This window comes from Talaromyces proteolyticus, assembly GCF_021365285.1.
Source record: "Talaromyces proteolyticus strain PMI_201 chromosome Unknown BGW36scaffold_13, whole genome shotgun sequence".
Lineage (NCBI taxonomy): Eukaryota > Fungi > Ascomycota > Eurotiomycetes > Eurotiales > Trichocomaceae > Talaromyces > Talaromyces proteolyticus.
Window position 1 is genome coordinate 33,884 of NW_025764289.1, and position 27,832 is coordinate 61,715.

General features: G+C 43.0%; 9 protein-coding genes across 9 annotated transcripts; 2 read left to right on the forward strand and 7 right to left on the reverse strand.

The window, feature by feature from the left end:
• Positions 1-781: 781 nt before the first annotated feature.
• Positions 782-2,247, reverse strand: BGW36DRAFT_388783 (NADP-dependent oxidoreductase domain-containing protein). Its single transcript, XM_046217264.1, has 3 exons — positions 1,687-2,247; positions 1,464-1,639; positions 782-1,381 (listed from the first exon to the last, which is right to left on the reverse strand). The coding sequence occupies exons 1-3, from the start codon at positions 2,104-2,106 to the stop codon at positions 985-987; spliced, it is 993 nt and encodes a 330-aa protein (XP_046066635.1). The 5' UTR covers positions 2,107-2,247; the 3' UTR covers positions 782-984.
• Positions 2,248-4,474: 2,227 nt separating this feature from the next.
• Positions 4,475-5,701, reverse strand: BGW36DRAFT_306503 (uncharacterized protein; the record flags this gene model as incomplete). The annotated part of the gene is made up of 1 exon (XM_046212155.1): positions 4,475-5,701. The coding sequence occupies one exon, from the start codon at positions 5,699-5,701 to the stop codon at positions 4,475-4,477; it is 1,227 nt and encodes a 408-aa protein (XP_046066636.1).
• A 2,922-nt stretch (positions 5,702-8,623) lies between these two features.
• BGW36DRAFT_306533 (cytochrome P450) lies at positions 8,624-10,490 on the reverse strand (the record flags this gene model as incomplete). The annotated part of the gene is made up of 6 exons (XM_046212160.1): positions 8,624-8,824; positions 8,886-9,135; positions 9,192-9,359; positions 9,444-9,577; positions 9,657-10,115; positions 10,188-10,490. The coding sequence occupies 6 exons, from the start codon at positions 10,488-10,490 to the stop codon at positions 8,624-8,626; spliced, it is 1,515 nt and encodes a 504-aa protein (XP_046066637.1).
• Positions 10,491-14,511: 4,021 nt separating this feature from the next.
• On the reverse strand, positions 14,512-15,629 carry BGW36DRAFT_349845 (uncharacterized protein; the record flags this gene model as incomplete). The annotated part of the gene is made up of 4 exons (XM_046213300.1): positions 15,422-15,629; positions 15,314-15,355; positions 14,704-15,168; positions 14,512-14,625 (listed from the first exon to the last, which is right to left on the reverse strand). Exons 1-4 carry the CDS (start codon positions 15,473-15,475, stop codon positions 14,512-14,514), a joined length of 675 nt encoding a protein of 224 aa, XP_046066638.1. The 5' UTR covers positions 15,476-15,629.
• A 615-nt stretch (positions 15,630-16,244) lies between these two features.
• Positions 16,245-17,946, forward strand: BGW36DRAFT_400919 (uncharacterized protein; the record flags this gene model as incomplete). Its single annotated transcript, XM_046218686.1, has 4 exons — positions 16,245-16,512; positions 16,570-16,701; positions 16,773-17,084; positions 17,162-17,946. 4 exons carry the CDS (start codon positions 16,245-16,247, stop codon positions 17,944-17,946), a joined length of 1,497 nt encoding a protein of 498 aa, XP_046066639.1.
• Positions 17,947-19,784: 1,838 nt separating this feature from the next.
• BGW36DRAFT_400920 (Redoxin) lies at positions 19,785-20,681 on the reverse strand (the record flags this gene model as incomplete). The annotated part of the gene is made up of 5 exons (XM_046218687.1): positions 19,785-19,820; positions 19,922-20,068; positions 20,159-20,322; positions 20,396-20,487; positions 20,623-20,681. 5 exons carry the CDS (start codon positions 20,679-20,681, stop codon positions 19,785-19,787), a joined length of 498 nt encoding a protein of 165 aa, XP_046066640.1.
• Positions 20,682-21,867: 1,186 nt separating this feature from the next.
• On the reverse strand, positions 21,868-23,085 carry BGW36DRAFT_439539 (mitochondrial carrier domain-containing protein; the record flags this gene model as incomplete). The annotated part of the gene is made up of 6 exons (XM_046221505.1): positions 21,868-22,065; positions 22,131-22,257; positions 22,358-22,587; positions 22,656-22,870; positions 22,957-22,963; positions 23,055-23,085. The coding sequence occupies 6 exons, from the start codon at positions 23,083-23,085 to the stop codon at positions 21,872-21,874; spliced, it is 804 nt and encodes a 267-aa protein (XP_046066641.1). The 3' UTR covers positions 21,868-21,871.
• An 805-nt stretch (positions 23,086-23,890) lies between these two features.
• BGW36DRAFT_432248 (uncharacterized protein) lies at positions 23,891-24,735 on the forward strand (the record flags this gene model as incomplete). Its single annotated transcript, XM_046221100.1, has 3 exons — positions 23,891-24,335; positions 24,394-24,509; positions 24,547-24,735. The coding sequence occupies 3 exons, from the start codon at positions 23,891-23,893 to the stop codon at positions 24,733-24,735; spliced, it is 750 nt and encodes a 249-aa protein (XP_046066642.1).
• Positions 24,736-25,339: 604 nt separating this feature from the next.
• BGW36DRAFT_388795 (major facilitator superfamily domain-containing protein) lies at positions 25,340-27,426 on the reverse strand. The gene is made up of 3 exons (XM_046217265.1): positions 26,517-27,426; positions 26,207-26,462; positions 25,340-26,108 (listed from the first exon to the last, which is right to left on the reverse strand). Exons 1-3 carry the CDS (start codon positions 27,325-27,327, stop codon positions 25,541-25,543), a joined length of 1,635 nt encoding a protein of 544 aa, XP_046066643.1. The 5' UTR covers positions 27,328-27,426; the 3' UTR covers positions 25,340-25,540.
• Between the last annotated feature and the right edge of the window lie 406 nt (positions 27,427-27,832).

The following is a 27,832-nucleotide window of genomic DNA, read 5'->3' on the forward strand; positions in this document are numbered from 1 at the left end:
AATGAAATTGGTCTCTCTGCCGAAGACACTGCACAAAATGAACCTGATAGAGACTGGCTTGCACACGTTAGTCGCCAGGAACAACCTTGACTTTTTCGCATTGGATTAGTATGAATAGTAATCCTTGTTTTTGGGGTGAAATTCATAAATTATATTAAATAACCATTTTGACCTTAAATATAATATAGATGGGGTTCTTCTATATTAAATTATCTAAGTTTCTTTCTTTTTTCTGAATATATAGTCTATCGTCAATGCATAATCAACTGACTAGTCTGTTGATCTAATTTTGTTAACAAACATTAGTCCTATACTAGATAAATACAAGTTAATTAATTTATTTATTCAATTAACTATTCATAACTATATATATTTAGAGTAAAGAATTAAAATTAAATAGAAAGAAGTTTCGATTTATAAATCTAAATTTCTAAATTAATTGATTTATATTTGATAGAATATTTTCTATCAAAAACCATGATCAATATGGGGAGATTGAGGATCTCCTGTAGACATATATCTCTTGCCGGAGTTGTCCTGCCAAACCCTAACACTCCTTACCGGATAATTCGCTCCCCTCCGTATTAAGTTAAAGCAATATTCACAAACAATCAACCTTGACAGTCAGTATCTCTCGAAGCAAAAAATAGCAAAACCTTGGGATATTTCTATCGACAATCTGTGCCCGAGTAAGTTAAAGACCCGGAGCTGAATTTAACCCATATTTGTGCTTTCGCTAAGACAAGAGAGTGATATATACTTCACACTCATGAAACCGTTACCGATGGTAATAATATATATTTGTGATTACTTGATAGCTGAAGAGACAAGTTTAACTTGGCCTAATGTCTGAATCCAGAATTTAGTTATCTTTGATATAGCTACTAAGGATGGGAACCATCTCCAGTCATGCCTCAATGTATGTATATTACAGGCCTCTTCTTGACAGCGAGAAGCGCAATCAGCTTTTAACCGAAGCAATAGTCAAAATAGGCTATCCTCTACCTCGTCGATAGCGGCCCATAAATCGCTGATAGCTTTTGCCTCTTTGTTTTCCAACGGACCCCTTCGAATATCCGCCACATTAGACTTCAGCTGCTCAATTTGCTTAGCACCTATAATAACTCCATCACAATCTTGCAATGATGAATGGTACACGAGCCAACGTAGCGCCGCTTCCTGCAGAGTCAGCTTCGGGTTTGCCTCTTGGCAGATCACTTCCAAACGTCGAATGGCGTTATGCATAGGTGGCTTATCAAAAGCCGTTTGATATTGCGGCATGACGCTTGCACCTTTCCATCGTGTGCGTTTAAGGTTATTGGGATCCGGACTGACTGACGCAAATGTTACTTTGCCTGTCAAGAAGCCACCGGCAAGTGGGCTAAGTACCTTTTAGTGACCAAACTTTCGAAGTGGCATAAACGGAATGTGTCAACATAAATTCGAAATTTACCATGACATACCTATAAGCGTAAAATGCACAATGATGTTGTCGAAGGATTTGCAACAAATTCTTTTCTACTCCTCTATACAAGGCATTATAACAGCCTTGATAGACTGAAGGTTTCACATAGTTGTATTGTTCACATATTTCGAAGTATTCACCCATTTGTTCAGCTGAATAGTTTGACAGGCCAAGCTAAGATATGATTAGCATAGAGATCGCATAGAATACGAATAACGGACTCGCTCAAATTTGTCTTCCAAGAACTGCTGATGAAAGTTTGCCGCCTGTTCTCGTAAAGAGACAGATGGATCCGGCATATGTGCGTATAAAGTTCTAACTTTATCTACACTCAGTAGTTCGCATGTACGATCAATGCTAGCGGCCATATTCTCAGCATTCAGTGATGGGCCTTGCTTGGGAAGCAAAATTTTCGAGTCAATGATAAATCCTTTTTTCGCTGCCTGACTCGCACCAAGAAGTGTTTCACTATTCCACGGATTTCCGGGTGGATATGAGGCTCCAGAGTCAAGTTCGTGAATGCCAAGCATTTGAAGCACATGGAGAAGCTCAGACACCTTCGCTGGGGTATCCCATGTATAGGTAAAGGAGTCTGCAGTTGTGCCGATGCCACCGGCTCCAAAAATCAGGTTAGGTGCCATTGCGGGTCGTCAGCATATACAGACGTTGCTAAGCTAGACGTAAAACTCGTAAAAGGCTACTTTTAACCCAAGGGGAAGATCAACGCCTTTTAAATATGTGTGGAGAAAGCTGAGTCTTCAAATTCAGACCCCGCTAGTGCGGTACTGGGACAACAAAACATAGTAGGCCGGAAACACATGATTGAGGGAACGAAAATTACCCCGCGCCATCTTGTTGGCCTCTGAGTCGGGTCTTCGTAATTCTGATTCGCCTTCGCTTCACCGACTAGGCATCCACCAACATAATGCTTTGGTGTATCTGTTGGGTGAGGTATCCACTGCTTAGGTGGAAGGGAAGTATTTCAGTAGCCCCCCAATCAATGTTTTAATTCAACCAATATTATATCAGAATCATCCCCACTGCTAGTCCAGTGGGGTATTTTAATACAGGTTTGTAAGTGTTAGCAGGCTAGTGCAATCTAGCGCGCGCCGTTGAACGGTATTTAAAAACCTTGGCTTTTAATAAATTAATAAATCCAATTTTATTGATTTATTAAGCAACCTAGACACTGGCCCGATCCCACAAATCTGTTACCAAATATCGCAGCAAACAAGGTCAAGAGATAATTCTATTAAGCGTGCAGGTTTCGGACTTCCTGTGCGGAGTTGAACGTGTCTCATCTTCCATTATTCACCTTTATGTATGTGTGATCTCAAACCTGACAGTTGAAATGATTATTGTGGGATCGTTGGACCACCAGGAAAATGGTCAATGAAGAGTTTTGGGAATTCTGCATAGTGGTCGGAAGCTACGCTCATTGAACAGCTTATAGAGAAAACTCATTGAACTGAACTGTTTTTAAGACTTAAATTTCTCTTGCATGGGATTATAAAGGAATCAAAGACCTAAATAGCATAATAATGATAAACATTATAGCCATGTGCCAGCATGATATAGTGATACTTACCTCAAACACCATGCTATGTTGATGGGGGCTGAAACATTTGGTGATCTGACAAACATCATGTTAAGTTATATTTTAGTCATACTTCGTATTAATTGTGTTTAAGCTTCTGACCCATTTATTTAATCTGATTATGTTGAGCAGTCTGATGATAGGATTGATTATAGTTGTTTCGGTCCTTACATCAATCCATTAAAGTATTGAAAATACTACTACTACTACTTAATTAAGCCTGAGCTTCTAGTCTCTTAAATATATATACATTGCCAATTTTAGTGTAGTAAGTGCAGCATTCTCAGACATAAGACCCCAATTCCCCAATCATACTAATCCTTAATTTTTTGATATAATTATTATATTAGGTTAGAAATTGTAAGGCTCCTTGGCACTGCCAACCTCTAAATGCCAAAAAATAATACTGAGGTAATTGGGCCATTGCCCAATTCCAGGGTTGGCACGCTTATAAGCCTCTGTGAGCCTGCAGCCTCGCTGCTGCTAGGCCTCACAGAAATTAAGATTTCAAATCAAAATAGAACGCGTTTTTAGGCAGAAGTGGACGGGTCGTTTACAATGACCGGTCACTTACATGGGCGGGTGGCATACCGATTACATTGTATTGTTGAAAATCTCTAATTTTCATTTCTCTATTCGGTCTAAGAAGTCATAATATAAAAGTATTTTAAAAGATAGCTTAGTATTCAATTATACGCTTCTGAAGATATAAGAGAGCTATATGTAATAGGAAGGATATTTCATATTTAGAAGCTAAAACACCAACCAAAGCTCTAGCTATCAAGGAGATAAAGTTCAAATCTTATTATCTTATTTATTCTACCTTACTACATAGTCTATACTAGGTGCATTTAATCGCTTACACTAGTCAGTATATCCATTCAATCAACGACGAAGAGTCCACACAAGTTGATTGCATAAGAATAAGCCATCTTCTAAACTATAGTACAGACAAAAATAATTCATTGCACATCTGATATAATTAAATTAAATTCTAGTCCCTTAAACTCTCCTCTTGTTCATGTCAGCTAGCAACCAGTCGACCCAGAATGACCTTGAACAAATAATCCAGGGAGGTGCTTTACTTATTCTCTTTATTTCATGGAACAGTGTCCACGATGCCATCATCTGTCCCCTTTTCATTAAGACAGGACTAGACTTATGGCCCGTCAGAATGAATAATACAGCGTGAACAGAGGTAAGAAGTAGTATGAATTCCATTCCCGTAGTTTCTCACACAGCTGAAGACTTAGTAGTATCTAGAATTCACTTTATAAAAATTTCTTTCTTTATATGGTAAAAACCTCAGAAAATACGTATATGTAAACTACTGAATGAACTGGACTCCCGTGAAAATTGTTGCAGCCGAGCAAATACACTGGTTATCGTGGTCATCCTTGCCCTCGCTCTATCTAAACCTGCTTTGGCTCATCATAATCTGGTAGTTTCCAACCCCCTTTTTCTGTCTCTGAGAATCTTGCTATCAGATATGGTATGCGAAGATAACAGAGCAATCCTGCAACGAAATGTAGAATAGCAATTCCCCATGCAGTATCGGGAATGCCCAGTCGCAGCAAAAAAGGGTTAATCTTTTGAATTTCTTCAATAAAAGGTCGTACTGTTTTATCATACTTTTTAAACGCGCCTGGTAAGTCATCGGAACTTCGGTTAATTTCACCAGCTAGGACGTAAGCTCCGACCAGACTCCCTGTCGTACCCATGCCACTAAACGGAGATGGGCAGTATGCGGCATCCCCAAGAAGAACCACCCGGCCTTTATGCCACGTCTCCGAGCGCACTTGTAGTGCTTCCTGGCAATAGAAGCTTTGAGTAGTCTTCATAGCCTCAAGAAATCGATCGGTCTGCCATCCGGCGTTGTGGAATCGTTTCGCCCAGAACTTCTTCTGTTGCTCAATATCCTTCCCGGGTATGAGTGAAGCATCCAAGGAATCGTCCTTGAGAATGAAATAGACTTGTGTTTCTGTTTGATTGTGAGTCCTTCGCATGATCATTCTGCCGCCGGGGGCGTGATATGTTCTGCGAATGTTATTATCGCTCTCAGTGCGCGGAATAAAAAAGTAGGCCATATATATCCCTAGTCTTTGATAAGGCTCTGGAGATCTAGCTGGTAAGATAACTTTGCGGATACGTGACCCTTGCCCATCCGCTCCGACTAGTAGATCGAAGGTATCCGACGTCTTATCGGAGAAGTGCACCACAATCTCTTTTTCGTTTTCTTCAAAGAGTTCAACAGTCTTTCCAAATACATACTTCACATTGTCTTTTGTCGCATTATAGAGTATCCGGACAAAGTCCCCACGCATAATCTCAAATTCCGACGTTAGGGACTGGGTGCCTTTGCCAGAGGTGTTGGCCATGATAGTTGCCTTAACCTCGCCTTGGGAATTGACAAAAGACACTCCAGCTTCGTCCACGAGCTTACTGTTAACGGCATTTAAAAGTCCCATGCGTTTTATAACCTCAATTCCTTGCGCACGGAGGTCTACCTGCGCACCGGACGCTCTCAGGGCCGGGAATCGTTCGACCAACACAACCTGATGGCCAGCACGGGCAAGCCAGAAGGCGAGCGCAGGCCCAGCACAGCCACCTCCACATATTAGAATCCTCAGAATTGACATAGAACGTGACGTTGAAGTCTCCCCCTTTCTGATATTGATACTGTAATGGATTTCCGTGAATAGGTGTATAGGTGTATTGAACTCCAATAAGACGCTTCCGAACAGTTGGAATCTAATGGATTATATTAACGATGGAGGTAATTCAGCTGGCTCTGTCATTTTAGTTATTATCAGGACACTATGATGTCAAACGGACTTTGTGCGGCCTTTGGTATTTTTATTAAACTCCGTACTGCGTACGAATCTCGGATTTTATGGATCGCCGCATCAAGCGAGAGCGTCGGTGATTGGCTGGAGTCCACTTCTACAAATTAGTAACTGATCTGTTCACAGATCATCTTGTGAGGTCTGAGTATGGCGTGTGCGGCTTGAGAAGGCCTCGTATGGTCAGTCACACTCAGCGTGCTTAATGCTCACTGAGATGGGTATCTAGAGCAAAGCGCGGATTATGGGATTAAAGCGGTAACCGGTGTTATCGTTTCGGAATATGTAGATATCGTCATAACCCGAGAATGGGTAATTAGATAGATAGTATCACCCAAAATCCGAATCCATAGACCCCTGACCTGCGACCCATCCCAAAACCCGTTTCATGGGCAACCCATGGTAACCCGTTTCTGCAAAATACCAGTGCCAAGGCGCATAAAATAAATAGCATATAACTACTTATAAGGCTGACAGCTTAGACTTAACCAGAATAACAATATTAATCGAAAATACCTCAACCTAGCCCTACACCAATATCTAAACTTTCTCTCTAATAATTCTCCATCCATAAGATATTTAAATTTTAAATCTATAGTATTTTTACATTTTTTCTTAATAACAACTCATATTTGATCACTGCTGCTCCTCAAGCAGCCCTACGTAGTGTCCTATCATCCGCACTTATATTATACGCACAGCGTGCGTATGTACACTTCTCATGTAAGTAGCGTCTTGTAACATAGATAAGTCCAGGAAGCATGGCCTGGATGAGGGCTGAGGATATTGAATATTTCAGACCAGTCCTCTTGACTAAAGCATGATGAAGAATTTGATTCAGTCTTTATCCTCTTGTGTTGGGAATGCAAACATCCTCTTATGACCCTACCCATTTGCGAGTCACATATCTTAGAAAACCTGCTGAAAAACTGAACGTGTCCAACAATCAACCCAACAAAACGAGACAATCACCCTTGAAATCAGTTTGACCGACAAACATATAATGATTATTTCTTTGCCCCACTGCCAAGGCTTTAGTTGTATACATTCAACTTTGTACTAATATTCGACAAGCTTTGAGCGCCGACACCAGATATATATCACCAGATACAGATCTAGAGATACGAGCTGATAAATTCTAATCCAGACCTCCCGGAGTTAGAAAGAACCGTTTTCTACATATAACGAGACCTGAGACCCCTAAAAGAACGCAAGCACGGTTCCTTTTACGACTGATTGTCAATGCTCAGCTTGGTAATTTATAATTCTCTAATGGCAGGCAATGGGCCGACCTGGGCCAATAATGTGTGGGGTTACGGTGTTTTTCTAGGATTCGGATCCGGTATAGCACTCAACGGGCTGGTCGTCGTCACGTAGCTATCAACACCTGCACACCTGATCTCACATGCGATCCGATTCCTCGTTTCGGTCCGCAGTTTCGGTGGTGCTGTAGGCCTAGATATCTACAATGCTGTTTTCGACCAAAGTCTCAGCAAACAGCAGGCGGAGAGGGTTGTATTTGCTGTGCTGCCGCTCGGCTTACCTCGCGCTTCAGTTGAACTTTTGATTGGAATGTTGAAAAGTAGCAATGTGAGCGCTGTATTCAACATCCTAGGAGTGGCTCCTGGGATTATTAAGGTAGCGGAGGCGGGAATTCAAGGATCATATGTGATTGCTTTTCTAAACCTTATATTGTTCAATAGTTTTGATGCTACAAAAAATTTTGTCTTTTTATATTATAATATACTTTTATTTTTATAATTCAAGATTTGATATAAATATCAGCTTCTAAAAACCAGAAAATATATATTTATTTGTTACTACTCTTTAAGTAATTTTAGTTAATATTTTATTTTATTTTATATGATAAGTAAGAGAGCTAGTCCCATATATCTATTTATTCCCCTTACGCCTATCAATCCTAAAAGCTTAACAATTCCTATCTTAGCGGATACAAGCGATTAGTTTCTTCTGCTCCCCGGGTGCATCTAGATAGACCACTATTCCAGGCGGCGCCTAGAGGCCGAGGTTTTGTTCTTCGCTTTCTGTCAGTCCATCTTGATGTCAACTGCTGCAAATACTGGTGTTCGCTACGGGGCTAGTTGTGTTGGGTCCATCACCTCCAGGGCTTGTAGGTGAGTCAGGTCCATGGTCCGCATCGTCTCTGCAAGTGGGAACCTTGAGTCAAAGTTTTAATGTGTACTCTGTTGGTTATGTACTGTAAAAGGTTAGTGCCTGGATGATACAACATGCTGAGGTGCGTAAACATTAAGTTCCCATGTTAAATAGAAGAAACAGGCGACACCAAACAATGAATAGGTGTATATCCAATTGATAAGCCTACTATACTTTCCTCTAACCGCTAATTTGTGACATTTAATATTATTTATATCTTTTTGAGGCCGTTGGGAGTGGGTGTTCTACATGATGATACCTGAAATATACGTCTGGTTACATGTGGGCGGTGGTTGTTTGTGTAGATATCCAGCTATTGAAATTTGGATTTGTATTCTTAAATATTTTCAGTCCAAGCCGTTAAATGCATAAGAAAGATTGAACTTTGCAGAGTAGCGAAGTGCCAATATTTGACTGCATAGCGATACATACGGTTGTTATGCTGGTGTTTCCCACGAGCGGTGAAACACAGGCTCACTTTAAGAATGGAATTCAAACATTGTCAACGCTATGAGCCATAATGCTTCCTAGCATCATATCACATCAAGGTCCTTTGCCGAATTTTCGTCTTTCAAGACGTACTATCAGACCCGACTGTTTCCAAAACCAAGCAGCATGTGTTATCCACTCAGGCGCAGGCGAAGCCCACGAAACATTGAAATGCCGAAATATTTGCGGAACAAATTTTCCCATCTCCATGATGGAGATGTTTTTACCAATGCAAGTTCGTGCACCGTATCCAAACTGATTGTGAGGTAATGCTAGTCAATAACTATGTTTTCAAGAGACAATATAATTGGCTTACTGCAAAAAAATATCGATTCATCGCTTTCAACTCCTCGAAAGGTGCTTCTAACCATCTTTCTGGGCGGAATAAATTGGCATCTTCACCGTAGACTTCTTTGTTGTGGTGTATTACAGGAGCTGAAATGCTGACATTTGTACCGCCAGGTAGTCTTCGTCCACAGATTTCAGCACCTTCTGGAGGTACGAATCTTTCTAGTGGAAAACCGACCCCGGGGTGTAATCTCATTGCTTCTTTCATTACTGCTTGTCTATATTCCCCGACAGCTTTGTCAGATACAATCACATCACTTTCTTGAAAACTCACAGGTACGGCATTCTCAGGCACTCTTCATATGTGATATATTCAGAGAGCATGTTGTTTCTGTCGGCTTCGTCTATTTCATTTTGAAGTTTAGTATAGACATGGGGATCCTGAACTATGTAATAAAATATAGCACGTAGCGATATTGCAGTTGTATCACTTCCCGCCAGTCTGACATGAGAGGTAATAGTCAGTAGTTGCAAATTTGGGGAAATATTGATACAAGTCATGAATATTTGGTAAGGCAAGACCTACAGATTGTTAGATAGATGGTTTACCATATCCGTTTGAGAGATTCTTCCCGACTTTTTCTCCTTTTCTCTCAGCTGCGCGAGAAAATCAGTGCGCTTAGTGTCTTTAGCTGCAGTACTATTGTCATACCTCTCAATCTCTTCTTCAGTGATCTATAGAGCAACCGATGTGAGTTAAGCTGGGTGGCTATGTTGCGAAGATTATCAATAGTCCCACCTTCGTGAATCTGTCCAATGTGTCTGGGAATATATTTATGCGTTGAATATACTTATTTAAAAGTGCCCATTGCAGCATCGGAATCAAATATGGAAGCTGTCCCAAGATTTTGACATATTGGAGCCCCATATCAATTTTGCCGATCATGTTATCAACATCGCGCCTCTCCTCTAGAAAGCGAAACCGTCTTTGGAAGGTGATACTACCGATCACGTCGAATGCGTACCATTGTAGCCAGTTTGAAAAGTCCACTGGCTTGCCCTCTAGATGTAGCATTTCACTGATAAATATCTGAGTGCATTCATCGGCATAAACTTCGAAGTTTTTCATATTTGTCATGGAGAAGATCTGGGATACGGAGTTCTTAAGATGTTTGTGATAGGTAGTATCGCGAGCTGTAAACATGCTGTCTAGTACCTGGCCCTCGTAAATTGGGGCCATAGTGGCGTAGAATGGAGTCTATTAAAATATAAACGTCATGTTTTTGAAAGGGAGTAGAGGGTACCATAACGAGTATCAGGCACGACTTACTTTGGTAAACTTGCTACCTATCCCATAGATAACAGGAATCATTGCAGGGTCCGCGATAGAAACTTCATTCGGCCCGACTCTCACTATGGGTCCGAATTCGTCGTGGATTTTACGATATTGTGCGGGGCCGTCACCTTTGTATACCATGAAAAGTCGATAAAAATAGGAAAATCGAGCAAATAAAGGCCCAGGAAGGTTCCTGAGTCCCTGACGAAAGTATACTCGAACATAATGGAAAATTATCAAAAGTAGCAAGCTCGCGGCCACGACCGCAGAATTCACTTGGAGAAGGCTCTGAATCATTATTATCGACTTAGTGTACGTGGAATGTTTCTGGACGGTCGTTTCTTTTCTCTTCATTTCATTTCTTCTCTTTTAAGGTTATAACGATTAGGTCAGGTGTTCTACTGAGTAGACATCGGAACAACTTCGAAGTGCAAATCATCCGCGGAGGATCTCTCGCCGTAACTCCGTTCAGCATAAAATATTTGTGTTTTGTTGTATTAGTAGCAATTAAACTAAGCCAGTTCTTATTTTGAATCGTCTTGTACATATATTAAAGTATAATAGTGCCTGTTAGCATGAAGAATAAGGTCTCAGGGAAGCGAGCAGGGGTTAAAAGTTTAATAATCAAAAGGAAATCAAGAACGGAAGACTTGTATTTAGAAAATTGGAGAAAGGATCGAAATTGATTGATTTATCTGCTCAACGATGAGCTTATGCACCTTATAAACCAAGAAATCTTTCCTTTCAAAGTACCAAACCAGGAGGCCCGGCACAATCCATCTACCGATTTGTCTTATGCCGATTGATTTTCCCACGGGCACTATCATCATCCTTCTCTCGGCCTCAGCTAAATATAGAAAAAAACGTCCTCCTCCGTGATGCAGGAAATGGTATTTGATACAACGGTAAATACCTGCACTAATAATATTGAAAATAATTGATAGGGATGGGAGGCGATGTTTCTAATTGCGTAAATATTCGTGTTACAGTACTCTAGAACCAGTTCGCGAGTCGGAAGTGAGAGTCGACGTGAACCCAGCCTTGCCGATTAAAGAAGCTTTCTGGAATAAACTGATCATTTGGCACCGCCCCGGTGCTGGAGACATATACGTTAGCTTTTATTTCTTGAGTAGTAGAGAGAGGGCAATCACCTATTTTCTTATAGATGGTCCTTGGGAAGCTTTGTTAACAGTTGCAGATTTCAGAAGCTCAATATTCTTGCTCCGTAAACGTGACCCTGTAGACTTCACCCTGCGCGGAGTTACCCCTGTAATGTGTCTGCTCTAGTACCTAGGGTTATGCCTTCCTCGAGCAAATCGCTTCAGCAAGCTATCTGGCTAGCTCGCCTCCTAGAGGGCCGCTACCGTCAATGACCACATGTGTGGCACCCTAGAGCTATTTTTAGGCGATCTGGATTGCTGTCAGTGTATCTTCGAAAGTATCCGCTTTGAACGGAATTTTGATTCCGGATTTTCTGGTTGTCGCGGGATTTATACTTCCGGAGGCGATGGTGAGGTAGTTGTACGATAATACAATATTCAAGGCCGCGTTTGACTTCACTGATTTAGCAACGGTGACACCTTTGATTCGAGACGTCAATCCCCGTAACTAATCCCTACACGAAATTGAAAGAATCCTTGGGGTGTTGGTCAAAACGTCTAGGGGATGGGGAACAGATATCTTCTACAAGGTAAGCTTTCTGTCTTGTCTAAGAACCGTAGAGCTGCGAGTTTGAAATAGCATTGGTCTGATGGATTGATCAACGTAACGGATATCCTGCTTGTTTCCGAAGCAGGTTGCGGCTTGCTTCACAATCCTGCATGGGAGCTGCCAATGATAACGACAGAGATCGGTTTTGATGCCATTACTGTTGAAGCACGATGCCGCAGGTGTCAAGAACGAAAACCCAATGAGGGATTAAAACTTGGTCATAGTGACTGTCTTTTCATAACTCTGCAGCGGGAAGTGGAAGAAGGGGATGTCTCTCATGATTCATTTTCGATAATTAAAGTTCCGGCGAGGAGCATCTTTCTTTACATACCCACACCCCAATCAAATGGAGCCCGGAAAGAACCCGGAGGCGTCAAAGAGTTTTAGCATTCGCGGACCCCGGTCGAGAAACCTTAGCCGTGCCACACGGGAACCCGCAGGTGAGCAGCGGCACGGTTAATTGGCCAAATCTTCGCCTAGTCGAAGTCGACTCGACGTCCAATCGGAGCTTCCCAAAATTCACTCGTACATCTATTACCACTCTTCGGAATGCGAAAGCCGCCTGTCAACTTTCAGCCTGTGCGGATTGTCGGAGTTTCAGTACTAATTGGTCTCGTTATCTTAAATTGGGCTAAGTTAAACTCTCCAACACAGCTTACCGACTTTCATCATGTCGGGATTTCGGAGTTGCGCTAACTGGTCTAGCTATCTTCACATTACCAATTCAATAATATTTATAGGGGCTGTACTGTACAACGACAGATATCAGTACGGATTCAACACCGATCCTCTCCCTGCGAATGGTCGCAATTTTACCGTCGATTATTGCAAAGGATTGAAGCCGCTCCAATCCGCAAGGTTGGTTCCAAAACTACTTCAGTCAAATTTGAGAAATACAACAGATTGAGATCGTGAATTCAACGATATGGATTACAGCACAGATAATGAAGCCCATCTCGGAGCGGCAGAACTCCAAGGGGAGGATCTGTAGCAAGTGGGATGGAATTAAGGAGGTGGTAATTTAATGAATTTAAGGAGTATAGCATAGCTATATTGAGGAACTGAGTAATCATGTCAATTATCAATGCCAGTTCGCTCTGCGTGCAAGTGCTCCATTTGTATCAGTGATATCTAAAGCTCGGCAACACAAACCTAGCTACTGTACGATTGCCTATCACAGGGTGTCTCAACCGCAATGAAGTGTGACTTACTTTTCGAAAGCACTTCTTGATTTCAGTATAATAGGGCTACTCCTATCTAGAAATCCTAAGTTTTGGCGCTAGTACATGCACATCATCTATATACTTCTCCGCATAGTCTCAAATCAAGGTAGAGTATAATTACTCTCAAATAGTTGCAACTCTGGGGACTCCCGCTCTTCGTCGTGAGAATTGGAATTGGGCTAATGTTACTAGGGTCTTCGTTGTGCCATCAACCGCCAACCCCATATATTAGCTAGCTCTTATTGTTTGGCCTGACTGTTAGTGAAATCTATAGACGTCGTCCAATCCACATTCTCTCGTTGGAATTGTAGTTCCAGTGGGCTTGTTCTTGTTTAGATGGACTATAAACACGTCATTTCACTGGATTGTTCCTATTATTAGGACAGCTATTTTCGGTATGGGGTAAGCTGAACCAACTCACTACTCCACTTGAAGCTATGGATTTCATTTAAGAGAGAAGAGTTCCGGATCTAACTACCAGCGACAAAAGACATTATCCATTGATATAATCACTGTTTGGTTAGAAATGGACCCGATTTGCTAACCGTTTGATCCTGCAGAACGATCTTGGTCTTCGGTGGCGTGATTACCTTTCTGGTCGATGCTTACCCACTCTACGCTGCCTCTGCACTTGCCGCAAATACCATTTCACAAAATATTTTTGAGGTAAGAAGATCAACATATGATGTAAGATGTTAAAATTAATGCATTTGGAAGCTGTTTTTCCGATTTTCAATACACAGTTGGAAAGAATGTCTCCAGCCACGTGAACATTTCCCTTACTCTGGCTAGAGCTATCGTCATCATTCATGGTACAATAAACTCCTTTTTTCGGCAAATATGCTAAAGTGTAATATTGCTCAATTCTGATCACAAACCGCGCATAACGTGAAGGTTATATCCAAAATCAAATAGGCCTTCAAATGAATCAAGATATCATTGGTCTCGCTACATCCAATTGTTTTATACAGATTATTAGCAAAATTCTAGGTAGACTTATCTGTAATATATTTTAAATGAAATTCACACTTGTGCCACGTCAGCTGCAACTTTCTGCAGCTTCAGACGCTGGCCTTACTTTGTCTCTGAAAAGACTACCCAAGGTAGGGCATTCTATATGTAGTGCAACCACATATTACCACGTTATTGTCAAGATTTGTGGAAGCGTTGAAACTCTCGCTAAAAGATAATAAGATATACTCTTTTAATTGGGAAACTCTGACGATTTATCACACATGCCCCCCTACCATTCATAGATTGCTGACCAAATTCCCACGGTGATATATCCTATTAATAGCCTCTTATTGTAGACAGAAGCGGCAGGTTAGTCGTGTTGGATCTTTCATCTCCTCCAGCCACCGAGTGTTTGTGAAGGACTTCTTGATTTAGCCCTCGAAGGCATACACAAGTCGAGCTACACGATACTCTCCTTTGCTATTGGAAACTACAACACGCCGGACGTAGCGTCTTGTCTCCGCGATGTTCTCAAAGCCCCATGTCTGCATTGTTTCTGTTAGTTTCTATGAAAGTAAAGAGTAGATTCCCAACGAAGTAACAAGGACTAGACTGAGACATACCTGCTCCGCTGTCCACTTTCCATCTAAGTTACGAATAAATAGTTGAAGCCAGAGCCCATCTCCTTCCTTCCCAACGTCCTTTTGTGGTCTCTCAACTAGAAAGCCGTCAGATGGACTGTTGTCGTCATTGACCTCACCTGCGAGAAATTTGGGAATATTATCATCGTAAACGAGAATAGTTTTACTATCAACGACTGGGAATATTTTCCCTTTGACATTCTTGGATTCGTTAATCCAATTCATAGACACCGCGGTTTTACCAAAAATATGATCTTCCTGTTTCCTCTCGTTTCCATCAACCCATCTCGACTCAGTGGTACCTGGCAGACCGCTGGTAGTGTTCTGGGATATTTCAAATCGTATCACGGGTTCCCCAGTGCTTTCATCGACCTCGGCATATTCTTTGATGCCAAGAATAACATTTGACATCCCAACTGCCTTCCGAACAACCCAATTGATGCCTTGCTACAAGCCAGTCAGCGGATGGACCTATATACATAACCTAGCATAAGCAGAGTATGTATATTGACGGCCAATATGGAACTGTAGGGAAAGAGCACAATTGGGTTCCACCCTTGTGTACTGCAGAGTCAAGAAAGACCTTACATACTAGTGCTAGCAGTGGATCTGTCGGAGAAGACAGGGATTTATCCTGTTTGCCCACCTTGTGTATTAGGATAGCAAAATAAGATATAGAAATATAGGTAAAAGCACTAACAAGGGTCCATTTTCCGTTGAGGTTTTCTATCGTTATGTCTTTGGGAGCTGCCATGGCGGATTGAGCTTTTGTCTGGGGGCCAAAACAGGAAATATTCTGAATCCAATTTTTTGCAGGAGAGATATGGAAAGAAAAGTTGCAAAACAACAATGCCTCACTCTCAATGTTCCATTAATAAATTACTCCAAAAGAGATGCCTCAGACTGCCTTAGAGTGGCGTATGGGATTATTATCAGTCATTTTGTCCACCACCGAATCAGTCGGAATTTCGGGTTTGTTTCGACGGGATTATCCGGGAACACTGTCATTGTCACAAGGAAAGTGTGAAATAGATCATCGGAGTAAACCCTGTTTTCGAGACAGTATTTCTCACACCAACCACCACATGGTCTGTCTCTGTTAGCACATTCATTCAGTTTCATGCAAGGAAAGTGCGGTTAAAGTGTCAGTGGAATACTATTGAGACGTTCCAAACGTTTTTTTACCGCGGCCTATCTAATGTTGCAATGGTGTAATTCGTTAAACCGGGATTTCGGCTTTTCTAGAGAGATGTAACGATGTTTCGGAGATTTGATTTCGCAGGTGATCAACTAGCACTCATTTCATCTGCATGGAGACATTTGAAATAACGCCACACAGAAAAGGGGATCATTTTGATGCCCTACCGATTTGGCGTTCGTGATTGTTATAAAGGGACTATGTATGTACGCTTGTTGGCCTTCAACGTCAGCACCAGCAGATCGTTATACCAGGCTTTGCTACTGGGAATAAATTTGATGCGTGCTCCAAAATACACATTGAATTACCACAGGAGGCATTTAAAATGGTGACTCAACTACTATTGAAAAGTGGCACCTTGCTTGTCCATGATGAGAAAAACCGGGTGGCTCCTCTGCGTGCGGACCTTCTGATTGAAGGCGATCGTATTAGCAGGATTAGCGCTGGTATTGAAATATCCAAATCAATGAAGGTAATTGATTGCGATGGTAAAATTATATCTCCAGGCTTCGTCGATACCCACCACCATGTCTGGCAATCTCAGCAAAAAGGACTCCACGCGGACCAGATCCTCCTTGACTACTACCACAGTGGTATGCAATATAGGTTTGAATCTTATTGACAGGATACTGTGGGCTAATCCTGTGTAGGCAATTTGGCTTCCTCCCATTACACCCCAGAGGATGTATTTTGGGGCCAGCTAAGCGGTCTCTTGGAAGCGGTCGACGCTGGAACCACAACTATTGTGGACCACGCTCATCTAAATTACTCTTCTGATCATAGTGAGCTATCACAAAAGGAGAAATTTCTCTCAAAGATCTCACGAAATCAAAACATAATTAACATTGCTTAGGCAGAGAAGCTATTCGTGCAACAGTTGCGTCAGGTATTCGCTCTGTGTTCTGCTACTGCGCGCATCCCAGGGTAGCCACCTGGCAACCAGAATTGGCATTCGAGAAAGAATGGTTCCCGGACTGGGTCATGGCCACATTTCGGCAGCTTGCTACTATGCAGCCTTTTGGGCTCAACGGCCGCGTACGCCTTGGGTTTGCAATTGATGCAGCCTTAGTCCCGCCAAGTGTATTGAAAAGCGTGTTTCATGAGGTTCGGGCTCTAGGTGCTCAGTTAATCACCTCCCATGAAACGCGACTACGTATGCTAGATAGTACGCACTCTCTATCTCTTTTTTGTTTTTTTTTTGTTTAATCAACCTTTAGTAACCGTGAATTTTGATCCGTGAAGATATGCCCTCTGCAGTTAAAGTTATGATGGACAATGATCTACTTGGACCCGACATCCTCCTCTCCCATGCCAACCATACAGACGCACATGAAAGGAGTTGTATTCAAAATTCGGGTGCACATATATCAAGTACACCTGCCACTGAGATGCAGATGGGACATGGTGACCCAATTGCTTTGCAGCCAGATATTTTCGCATCGTCTTCACTAGGGATAGATTGCCACACGGTCTGCAGCTCCTTCTTGCCCTCGCAAATGGTCACTTTATTGCACACTACTCGATCTCGCAGGTATGTCGACTTGATAGAAAAGAATGAATGGGACGCCTCCGTGGGCCCTACTGTGGAGGATGCGTTTAATCTTGGGACAATTTTAGGTGCCAAAGCAATTGGTCTCCAAGACGAGATTGGTAGTCTGAAAGTGGGAAAGAAGGCCGACATCGTAATCTTCGAAGGAAGGACCCCCAGTATGCTCTCGGTATCGGAACGTCATCCAGTAGCTGGTATTGTGTTGCATAGTTCAGTGAGGGACATTTCCACTGTCATTGTAGATGGAGTTATCACCAAGCGAAATTACTCACTATCGCCTGTTGTCTCTCCGAGCGAGTTATACGGGAAAGACTCAACTCCACAAAAGGAAGACACTCTAACTTGGGAACAAATAGCGACAGAGGTAGAAAGGAGTAGGGAGCGTCTCCAGCGCACTATTGAAGAGACCGTTAACCCAGATACAGCTAGAGATGGATTGATCCGGTCATTCCTGGAAGATATTAGCCGAATTCGTTGAATGAAATGCAATCACTGGATCCATAGTGCTCCCGGCCGGAGCGGGATTCTTCCCTTCCAATTAAGAATATTACAGTATTTACACGTTTTTTAAACCCCCGTCTATCATTTATCTACCACTACTTCTCCAAATACACCTAGTAGATACCTCGAAAGAATTGAGTGCTCCTCCGAAAATGCACATAGGTAATGCCAAAGAGTCAAGTTATCACAATTCAAACTATTAAGACCAATGTTTAGTCGGCAAAATCAATAGGCCCCTCCAGCTTCAACATCATTAATATCATCGACGAGAGCCTGCTGACCAAAGCTAACTTTGCCTAATTTAAACCCGAATAAATAAATAGAGCCCCGTATATCACTTGTTCATTAAGCCACAGATGCCAAGGATTGATACTCTTCCGAACCTTCCCATTTCGTTCGGCAGTTTGCATCATCACGTTAACGCAGAGTCTCTCTCTTCTCATCAAAAATCCTAGGAGAAGACATTCGATACACCCAACTATTCTGGGATAGTATGCTGATCAACATATAGCCTACGAACTAGATAGTAGATTTATCACAGCCAAGCAGGAAATGGGAAATTTCACTGATGCCATCTAAGAAAGTTACGGTAGCATTCGTGGCATACTCCTCAATTTGAACTAAAAGTTTACCATAATGAACAACGATCTCCACTTTGGAAATCTCCTTATAATGAATATCGAGCAAATCAGTTATGCATATCCTTAGATACCCAAAACCAGTTTTCTGTTTACTCCACGAAGTCCAAGGAACCCAACACGTGACCTCATACTCCGTGCACCATAGTTGGAGTAGATCTAGCAGTCTCAGCCCATTGGAGGGTATTCCAATGGCGCCTACGGAGTCGCGGGATCTATAAGGATCTCAAAGATAGTTATAATTATTTTTCTGTGTTGGGGCAGACGCAATGCAGCTAAGAGTCCTACAGGACCGGCTCCAATAGTGGTAAGGGGATTCACATACACTTTGCGCGCTATTCATTGCGATAAACGTTATATCGTTGGTGCGAATTCTTTTTTGAACATATTTGTCGGAAATCCAGATGTACAAGCCTGTCATCGAAAAAAGGATAATTGGAGCAAAAGTATCAAGGCATGATCTCAATATATACGGCGACTTATGAGGGCTATAATCGTACGACGCAAAACGTTGGCTGTGATTTAGTCGCTCCGCGTAGCGGCCGCCAATTCGTGATGGTAGATAGGGAAACCTCGGCGGAGTTTCGGTGTTTCGGTGTTTCGGTGTTTCGGCAGGACAAAATTGTAAGTAATTCCTACTCCCTTCCAAACTACGTGTTACGATATTATTCGGGGCCTGACCTGACTCCCAGTGCCAGTTTGTAGGTCTCAAGGCTAGAACGGAGGTTCTGTATGCCGTCCTGCTTGACCAGAAACCATATTGCAAATGAAAACCAAGTTCTTTGCAGCTTATTCAACGACCAATTTGCAGCAGACAAAAACCCCACCGGCTTGCATCAACGTCGGACTCCGGACTTTATTGGGATTAAACAAGAATATCGAGTACACAGTAGTATTCAATGCATTCAACTATTAAACTTGAATCTCCCTTCCCATCAAAACTCTTTTTTCATCCCATCTCGCTGCTAGGGTCGCCCTAACCAAACTTAATTTTACCCACGCGACAGCAAAGAAATTCTATAGGTCTAGAAAATTCCATGGGGGAAATGAAAGAGGGAAAAGGTCTATAACTTCTAGAACAATGAGTAATAGAATATTTCCGGTCCGGTTATGTATGAAACGGGGTCCCTTATAAAATCATCGCTGTAGATTTACTAGTTCTACGTAGAGCAACCATCTACAAAATTGGAAGAACCGCTTCCGCCCCTGACGCCTATACAACCAGGTAGACACCGAGTTAGCCCTAGTACCAACACGTGAATTCATCCGCAGTATGGTTGAGGGATTATTATGTTTAGAGATTAGTCAACTCACCTCAATAGTTCCCTTTCCACTCTCCCTTTGCTCGAAGACTATTTTCCCATGATCAACCACAATAGCATACCGCCGTCCTCGTAAGCCTAATACTTCTGACCAACCAATACTTTTCAAAAAACTGGCCATTGGATCCGATAGAAATAGCTGTAGAGAAGTCAATCAATTAATTAATCAATTTTGATTAGTTTTGCAATTAACATTATTGTCGATAATAAAAAAGGTAGGAAAACTTACAATATCTTTGCCTTCCACATCATTTGCCTTGCCCCGTGCACTCATCACATAGGCATCATTGTAAGCGATAAACGCAACAATGTCAACGCCTTTCTCTTTTATTTTTGACAGATTCTTGATATAGCTTGGTAGGTGAGCACCGGAACAGGTACGCATGAAAGCCCCTATATCCATGATGCAAAATTCTGATGTTAGTGGTGAAGAACTTATCAACGTAGTGGTAGGACTGCTTTTTACCTGGCACGGAAACAAGAACCACCTTTTTGTTTGCCCACTCGTCAGAGGCATGGTATGGTGCCGGTATACCGCAGATTTTATGTCGCTGGTTTCTTTTGCCCATGGTATGTGCCTATATTATCAGCACATAATTGGAATTTGATGCATTAATATAAGTTCTATTCCCTGAGGGCAGCCAAAGATACGTAGATATGGTTGGCAGGGTGCGCACAAAAGATTCTACTTACTGGAAAGTGACATTTTCCGGGAATAAATCACCGGGTTTGAGTGTAGTGACATTAGCCATTCTATCTACTCGTATAATGTAGTTAACGTAGATTAGAAGGTGTGTACACGATGAAAGCATGATTTGCAATGTCTATTCCTGTAGCTAAGATCAATAATAATGCTCTTAAACTTGAATATGTGTTCATCATTCAATCCTTATGTAAGAATAATAGCCGCCTACTTATCTCCCTGCACTAGCCAGTTGGATAATAGTACAAGATACTACCTTCCATCAAAGGCTACAATTTCAGTCATGATGACTAATCATGACTGCTATTAGGCGTTGCATTGAGTTTCAGGCATGATCTCCACGTAATGGTATTGCCGATTTTAGCTATTCAGGAAACCATTCGGGAAAAAGTAAAAAAAGTAAAATCATGCAATATGAAGGGTTATAGAACCCGTTGTTATGATCTGCGGGAAAGTAAGCACTAACGCAGTGCGTATTTCTCATAGACGCTGCAGTACAAGCTAATGCAACATTTGAGTCTTGTATATGATTTAGGTTTGATTGGTTCATATCGCTGCCTCTTTAGGTATCAGGTTTACCCAGCATGCGGAGGCCGGTTGATCACATAAGCCAAGAATTTTGGCGCAAATCCTATGGCCAAAACCTCCAAGAAGAAGGAAAATAAGATAAGACCACGGAGGAGGGTGCAAAACCTCCTGCACATATGGTGCCCTCTAATTTCTTTATTTATTATTACTGTCTTAATATTGTGCATTATCGCACTACATATAGTTATAAATTACAAAATCAGCCAATGACAGTATAGACAATTTATTGTAAACTGAATTTCTGAATAACTCTGTTTATCAATTACTTGATAAAACATGGTGGCGCCGCCATTAATTACTAGTTAATTTAGCGCTGTACATGGCATTGTGCCACTTCCGTATTTTGTATGATTGAGGTAATAGAGTGAAATAGACGACATATACCTTGGTGCACAGTGGGGTATAGTGAGAAGTGAGATAGTGAGGGGGGGAGTCAAACCCCTAAAGAAATATTGTTCTAAGGGGGTACTGGAATGCCGAGTTGCTTGATAATGTAGTGTCTCTTAACGTTCGAGAGGGGTAGAAAAAACGAAGAAAAATTAGATGATCAAGCAACATCTAGAAGGGGCAGAGATGCAATATTATTGGAAATGACATAATAACTTAGTGACATGAGCAAATCTTATTTTCATCTATTCATAGCCTATGGCCTTACCACACCTTCCGAAGAAGTTCATACGTCATGAAAGTCACTGACTGCCCAACACCTACACGCAATACCCGCGGAAGGGTTCCCTTGTAAAGTGCCATATATCCCTCGTTCTGTACAATCTGCTGGAAGAGGCGGGAAACCTGCGATGCGCTTGATGTCTTTCCCGTTTGAGAACTTTTCTGAATTTGTGTTTCTAAATCCATTAGAACCATATTTGATAGAGAAGATAGGAGAAAGAAAGAAAAGGTTTTCCTTTACTGAGTGTATCCAAAGGAGCATTCGCTAAAGGGCCCAGGGAGCCCGCTAAGAATCCACTTAACGCTGTTTGCCACGGTGGTAATCCTGTAGATTGGTACTGGGGTTGCGAATCAGTTTTTGCCGAATTCTGGTGTATGCGAAAAAATTAGCTACCTCAAGCGGATTAGTCATTTGCACGGCAAAGCGGACCTTTATACCCATGTGTCTAGATGTCAAAACAAAGTGACGGACGTACCTGCTTGATTAGTCCCTTGACGCGCCGCAGTCAGGCTAACTCCCCTCCAGAGTGTCCATATACCCTCAGTTCTCACAGTAGTCACATATGCCTCGGGTGCAGTCCTGTATCCGATCGGCAACGAGCCTCCATAGTTTTTTCCTGCCGTTTGTAAACGGATTTTGATAACTTCGGTAGGCGTCACGACCAACACTGCCTCGGTCATTCCGGCCGCCAAACCAGCTATGCAAATGGTAATTCATCAGACTAATTTTTCTTCATTCTTCTTAAGAGATCCAATGGCTACATACCCACAAACAACCTCACTAACGAAGGAGTATTCTCGCCCCGTTTTGTGAGCGCAGCCTTGTAGGTTTCGAAACTGGTAAATCGAATAGCCATCTTGGGCATAATTCCCACCATGACCGCTCCGAGGCCACGATAAAAAGCCATAGGCGACCTTTGGTAGATTTTCCGGATGCAGAACATTATAGATTTCTCTGAGGAGATGAAATGAATTGGCCCCCTGTAAATATCATTCATTCCATAAACATGGTTATGATGACAATGATACGTTACCTTTTCGGATGGAGTCAGAATTAGCTATTTCACTCGTTCGCTTTGAACTATTATCGCTTGTATCTCAACCTTTAATCGTATCTACACAACCAACCTTTAGTAAGGCCTTATATGGAGGTCTGGAAATGTACGTAATGGATGGCAGATCAATACTTCCATCATACCAGCACCACTCCCTGCCACAGTGATGATTTTTTAACCTCTGATCTCAGCATAAAAGACCGTAGATAGCGACACTTACCGTATAAGGCGGTCGTTGCAAAGTGAAGGCTAGGTGCCTTGAGTGTAGTGGGCTGAGTAGCAGCGGCCAAACTCTCAACTGGACGCAGGATAGAGCTGTAAAGAGAGTATCGAGAGAGGTTGACATTTGGCCCCGCATTCTGATAATATGTATCAATCCGTTATCCATAATTGTGACGCATCAATGAATCGATAGCAACAACTCTGATAGCTAGCTAAGGTATCTTTCGTTTCGAAGACTGGTTATTTCGGAGAGGATTTCATCCGATCTTCGGAGGAGAACACAGATCAACAATTCGGCATTCTTTTGAATTATATTGTCATATTTTTCTCCACAATCCCCTACGGCGATTTCTGCGCGCGATAATCTTAATACTCTGTAAGGAGTACAACGTTGGTTTTAACTGCGGAGCGACGTCGCTTTTCACCCCCGATTACAGGTCGAAGTCTCCTCCGGTATTACAAAGGAAGGCAGCTTGATGCTGTGCTTCAATGTTTGATCTTGGTTGCATCGATTCTATTTGTACTTCCAAGGTTACATCACGCGCATCTAAGATTTTATTAATTTAGTTGACTCTTTTTTTGTCACTGGCTTATTGCATCAAATATCGAATCTCAAGCAGCAATAATGGGCTCCTTTCTGTAAGAAACTCTTCTATTCGCTAAGCAGCCCCTTTTTGTTCTCTAATCCATCGGAAAAGAAACATCTCTGATGGTAATCAGGAGCATGTCGTTTGCGCACCACAGCTATGCCGCCTTCCGACCAATATACCCAGCTGAACTCTACCAGGCCGTGCTAGGCTATCACCAGGGAACACACAAGGCGCAGCATCGTCTCGCCGTTGATCTTGGGACGGGCCATGGACTCGTAGCAAGGGAACTGTCACCGCATTTCGACCACGTCATAGGCAGCGACCCCTCGGCCGGCATGGTGGCGCAATCACAGAAACTGTCGGGCCAATATTCCAACGTGAACTTCTTCCAGGCACCCGCGGAGTCCTTACCCACGATCAAGGCGCAAGAAGTCTATCTTGCCACAGGGGCTCAGTCTGCACACTGGTTCAATTATCCGAAGCTCTGGCCAGAGCTTGCGCGCTTTGTCCCGGCCGGTGGGAGTAGCGTTTTGGGGCTACAAGGACCACGTCCTGGTCTCGTACCCAAAGGCAAGCGAGGTAATCCAGCATTATGCGTACGACGATACGCAGCTAGGATCCTACTGGCAGCAACCAGGCCGAGGTATTGTTCAGGACAAGCTGCACGCTGTACTTCCGCCCTCTAGTGATTGGGGAGAGTGGCCTCAGCATGCGCTTCATCGGCGCCAAGATGACGCTTGGCGCCATGGAGGAGTATATCCGCACCTGAAGCTCGTTTCACAAATGGCAGCAAAAATTCGCCGATCGCGCGCGGCGTGGGCCGGAAGGGAATGGGCGAGGAGATATTATCGACGAGATGATGGATGAAGCCCGGGATGTGGAGCCGGCGCTGCGCGAATCGAACGAAAAGCCTTGGAAGGAGATCCAGGTGGATGTGGAGTGGGGGAGCGCGTTGATCCTGGCACGCAGATTGGCCTGATGAGTTGAATGGGTTCTGCCTTTGTCTCTATCCGGGGGACTAGGGGTTAATACAGGATGCTCAGCCTTGGTCTCGGCCTTGAAAGATTCCAATCTTATTCTGGACACAATTGCTAGTGGGAAGATCGTCCCTGTGTAGATCCCTGCCGTTTTTCTTCCAACCATTTATCAAGTCGTTAGTAGGCCATAGCCAGTGGAAGTTTCTGGCCTCATAAACAAATTGCCATTCAGCCCTAATGCAAGAGCAAAGTCTTGCAGGCTGACTTGCACATGTATATTGAATCCTTCCCAAAATATTGCCGCGTCATCCTACGATCGGTATCCCTCTTCGTACTAGTAGGGAGAAGGAAAAATACGGGACATATGATTAAATACGCGTTTTATTCGCCTAATTATGGATGTGAAGTAGTCTGTGGATCGTGCTGCTGGTTTAATTCCTCTAAAATGTCTCGTAACCATACGAAGTACATATACAATTTTGACTCCTGAAGATTTCTATATGCCGAGCTCAAAGGGTAGTGGAGCATGTCATGCAGCTAGCAGGTTAACATTCAAATGAATATAGGGCTTAGGGGTTAGCGGATGTGATATTGAAGAGCAATTGCCTAGGTAGTCTAGTAGATCCAACTGCATTTAACTTTGAATATTATTCATAATCTAGGCATCGCACTGATGACTCTACATCGACTAGCTAAGAGACCTTTCCCTTTACACCATACTCTGTGCGTCCTAACCCCAATAGGTAATTTAGACAGAGTATTACTACAAATACCAACGCAATCTATCAATTGAATGACTAATGCTGATCAAACCTTTTCCTGGCTTTCTGAGCCTTCCGAGTCTGACGACTTGTTATGTGTAGGGATAGAATTGTTTAAGCCCATGTTTTCTACTGGTTGAGACCCCGCGTGTGACTTTAGACTAGACTCCTCCTTTCTCTCCAACCCACAATCCTTGACGAGCAAGCAAAGAATAAGACAGAGACCCATGACAGGCGCCATTGACACAAAGACAATGTGGCTGGCATCAGCGTAAGCAGATTGGACCTGTTGCAGTTCTTCGACATCGAGGCTGCTGAGGGCTGGCAAGGAGTAGCTATAGTGTGCGATATACTTCAAATTTTCAGGTAGGGAACGCTGCAGCGTAGTCTGTTGCACCAAACTACAGCAGGCAAGGCCAATAGCCCCTCCGAGGCCACGGAAGAAGTTCCGGTTCGAAATCACCACCGCCCGAAGGTCCTTTGGAGAATGTGCTTGGATTGCGACTAGACATGGCTGAAACACGTTTCCGACACCACTGCCCAGGATTATGAGGGCAACAATGATTACACCCAAGGAAGTGTCTCTTTCGAATATACAAAGGAGACCAGCACCACTGAACGCAGAGAGTAATATAGAGAGTAAGCGTGGTTCTTTGGTGAAAACAACCCCAAAATGAGGAATCAGATAGAGGATTGTTGGAAGAGTACATACAGTGTCCAGCAAATAAATCCCACCCAAATAACCTCGCCATATCGAGAAAAGTGCGAGATGTAAAAGCCTGACCCAACTGAGAAGATCATCTGGGAAATAACTAACGGTGTAAGGAGTGCGGCTGAGACGATTGGCGTAACACCCCTCACGTTCTGAAAGTAAATGGGGAGAAAGTAGAGCTCTGCATAGTAGCAATACCCAAAAAGCAGATTCTGTATTAGGATTGCACTAACGGCTAGTGTTTTGAACATTGGAACTACCATGGTCGGGTTAATCATCTACCACGATGAAGGTAGGCATATTCACTTACGGGGAACCATTGGCAGACGGGCCACTTTGGCCTCGACTATGACAAAGGCAACAGCTGAAACACCGCCAATGGCAAGGAGCGCAATAACTAGAGCTGAGTTCCAAGCAAAATAAGTCCCTCCACCCGATATCGCTATCAGGATGCACATTATGGCTGTCGATCCCGTGATGAGACCCCAGATGTCGATCAGCTTAGCCCTTTCAAGTCCTTTTCCTTTCGGCATTGTTGACGGCAAAAGGAAAAATGAACCAACGCAGCTAATAACCATCAGTGGGCTAATAAGGTAGAAGAATCCCCGCCAGGTGGCCCGCTGCGTAAATGCTGCAGATAGAAAAGGGCCGATGGTATTACCAAGACCAATGCAGCTACCTAGAATGCCTTGATAACGACCACGTTCCTGCAGAGTGACGATGTCGGAAACAATCATCATGGTCAGCGAGTTTATTCCGCCGGTGGCTACGCCAGCTAATCCACGGAACAAATAGAGGGCCCATGAGGTTTGAGCCGTTGCGCATAGGATGTCTGCTACCGCAAGGAGAAGCACGGCGGACAGGTATATGAGCCGTCGACCAAAAATGTCAGACAGCCGCCCGTACAGGACCTGGAACACGGTGTTGGCAATCATAGACGATGTGCCTGTCCAGCTAATCGTGCTTTGTGCATGGAGATCACGCGCAATGGCTGGCAGAGCCACGGCGACACCATTTTGGTCTGCGTATGCAAACAAAAAGGCCGAAGCTAGGGTTGAAAAGACGACAAGCAAACGGCCGCGCGGGAGAAGATTTGTTTGGTCATGCAAAACGACTGCCATGCTGAGTAACCTTCAGGATGCTGCTATATGCGATAGCATAGAAGGCGACTGTCTTAGTCTATATAATGAATTTTAAATTCTTTCTCTAGCGGTTCTTTGTGTCTTCTTTGTACAGACGTTGCACACTGGTTTGGCCGGCTAGTAAGAAGGACATTCCGACAGTCGGCCCTTGGGGCCGATCCGACGTCCGGAGACAGAAGGGATGCACGAGTATCGGATCCCAATATGCGGTCTACAGTATTTATGTGAAAGTATGTCTCATAGAGCACTGTGTGTTTGAATTTGGATGGCTGGTATTTTCTATTAGGGTTTTTAGAGGTTTTTGTCTATATATGAAAGATTATCTACCTAAATTTACGCCTTAATCCCCCCGCAGTAAAAAAATTAGATAACGGGGATCTTAGGCTAGTACAGCCACTCTAATTGTAACCTATACACCGATTACTAAGTGTGATGCCAAGCCAAAAGCGTTGATCGATATGTCAAGTTTCAAATACCGTCACAT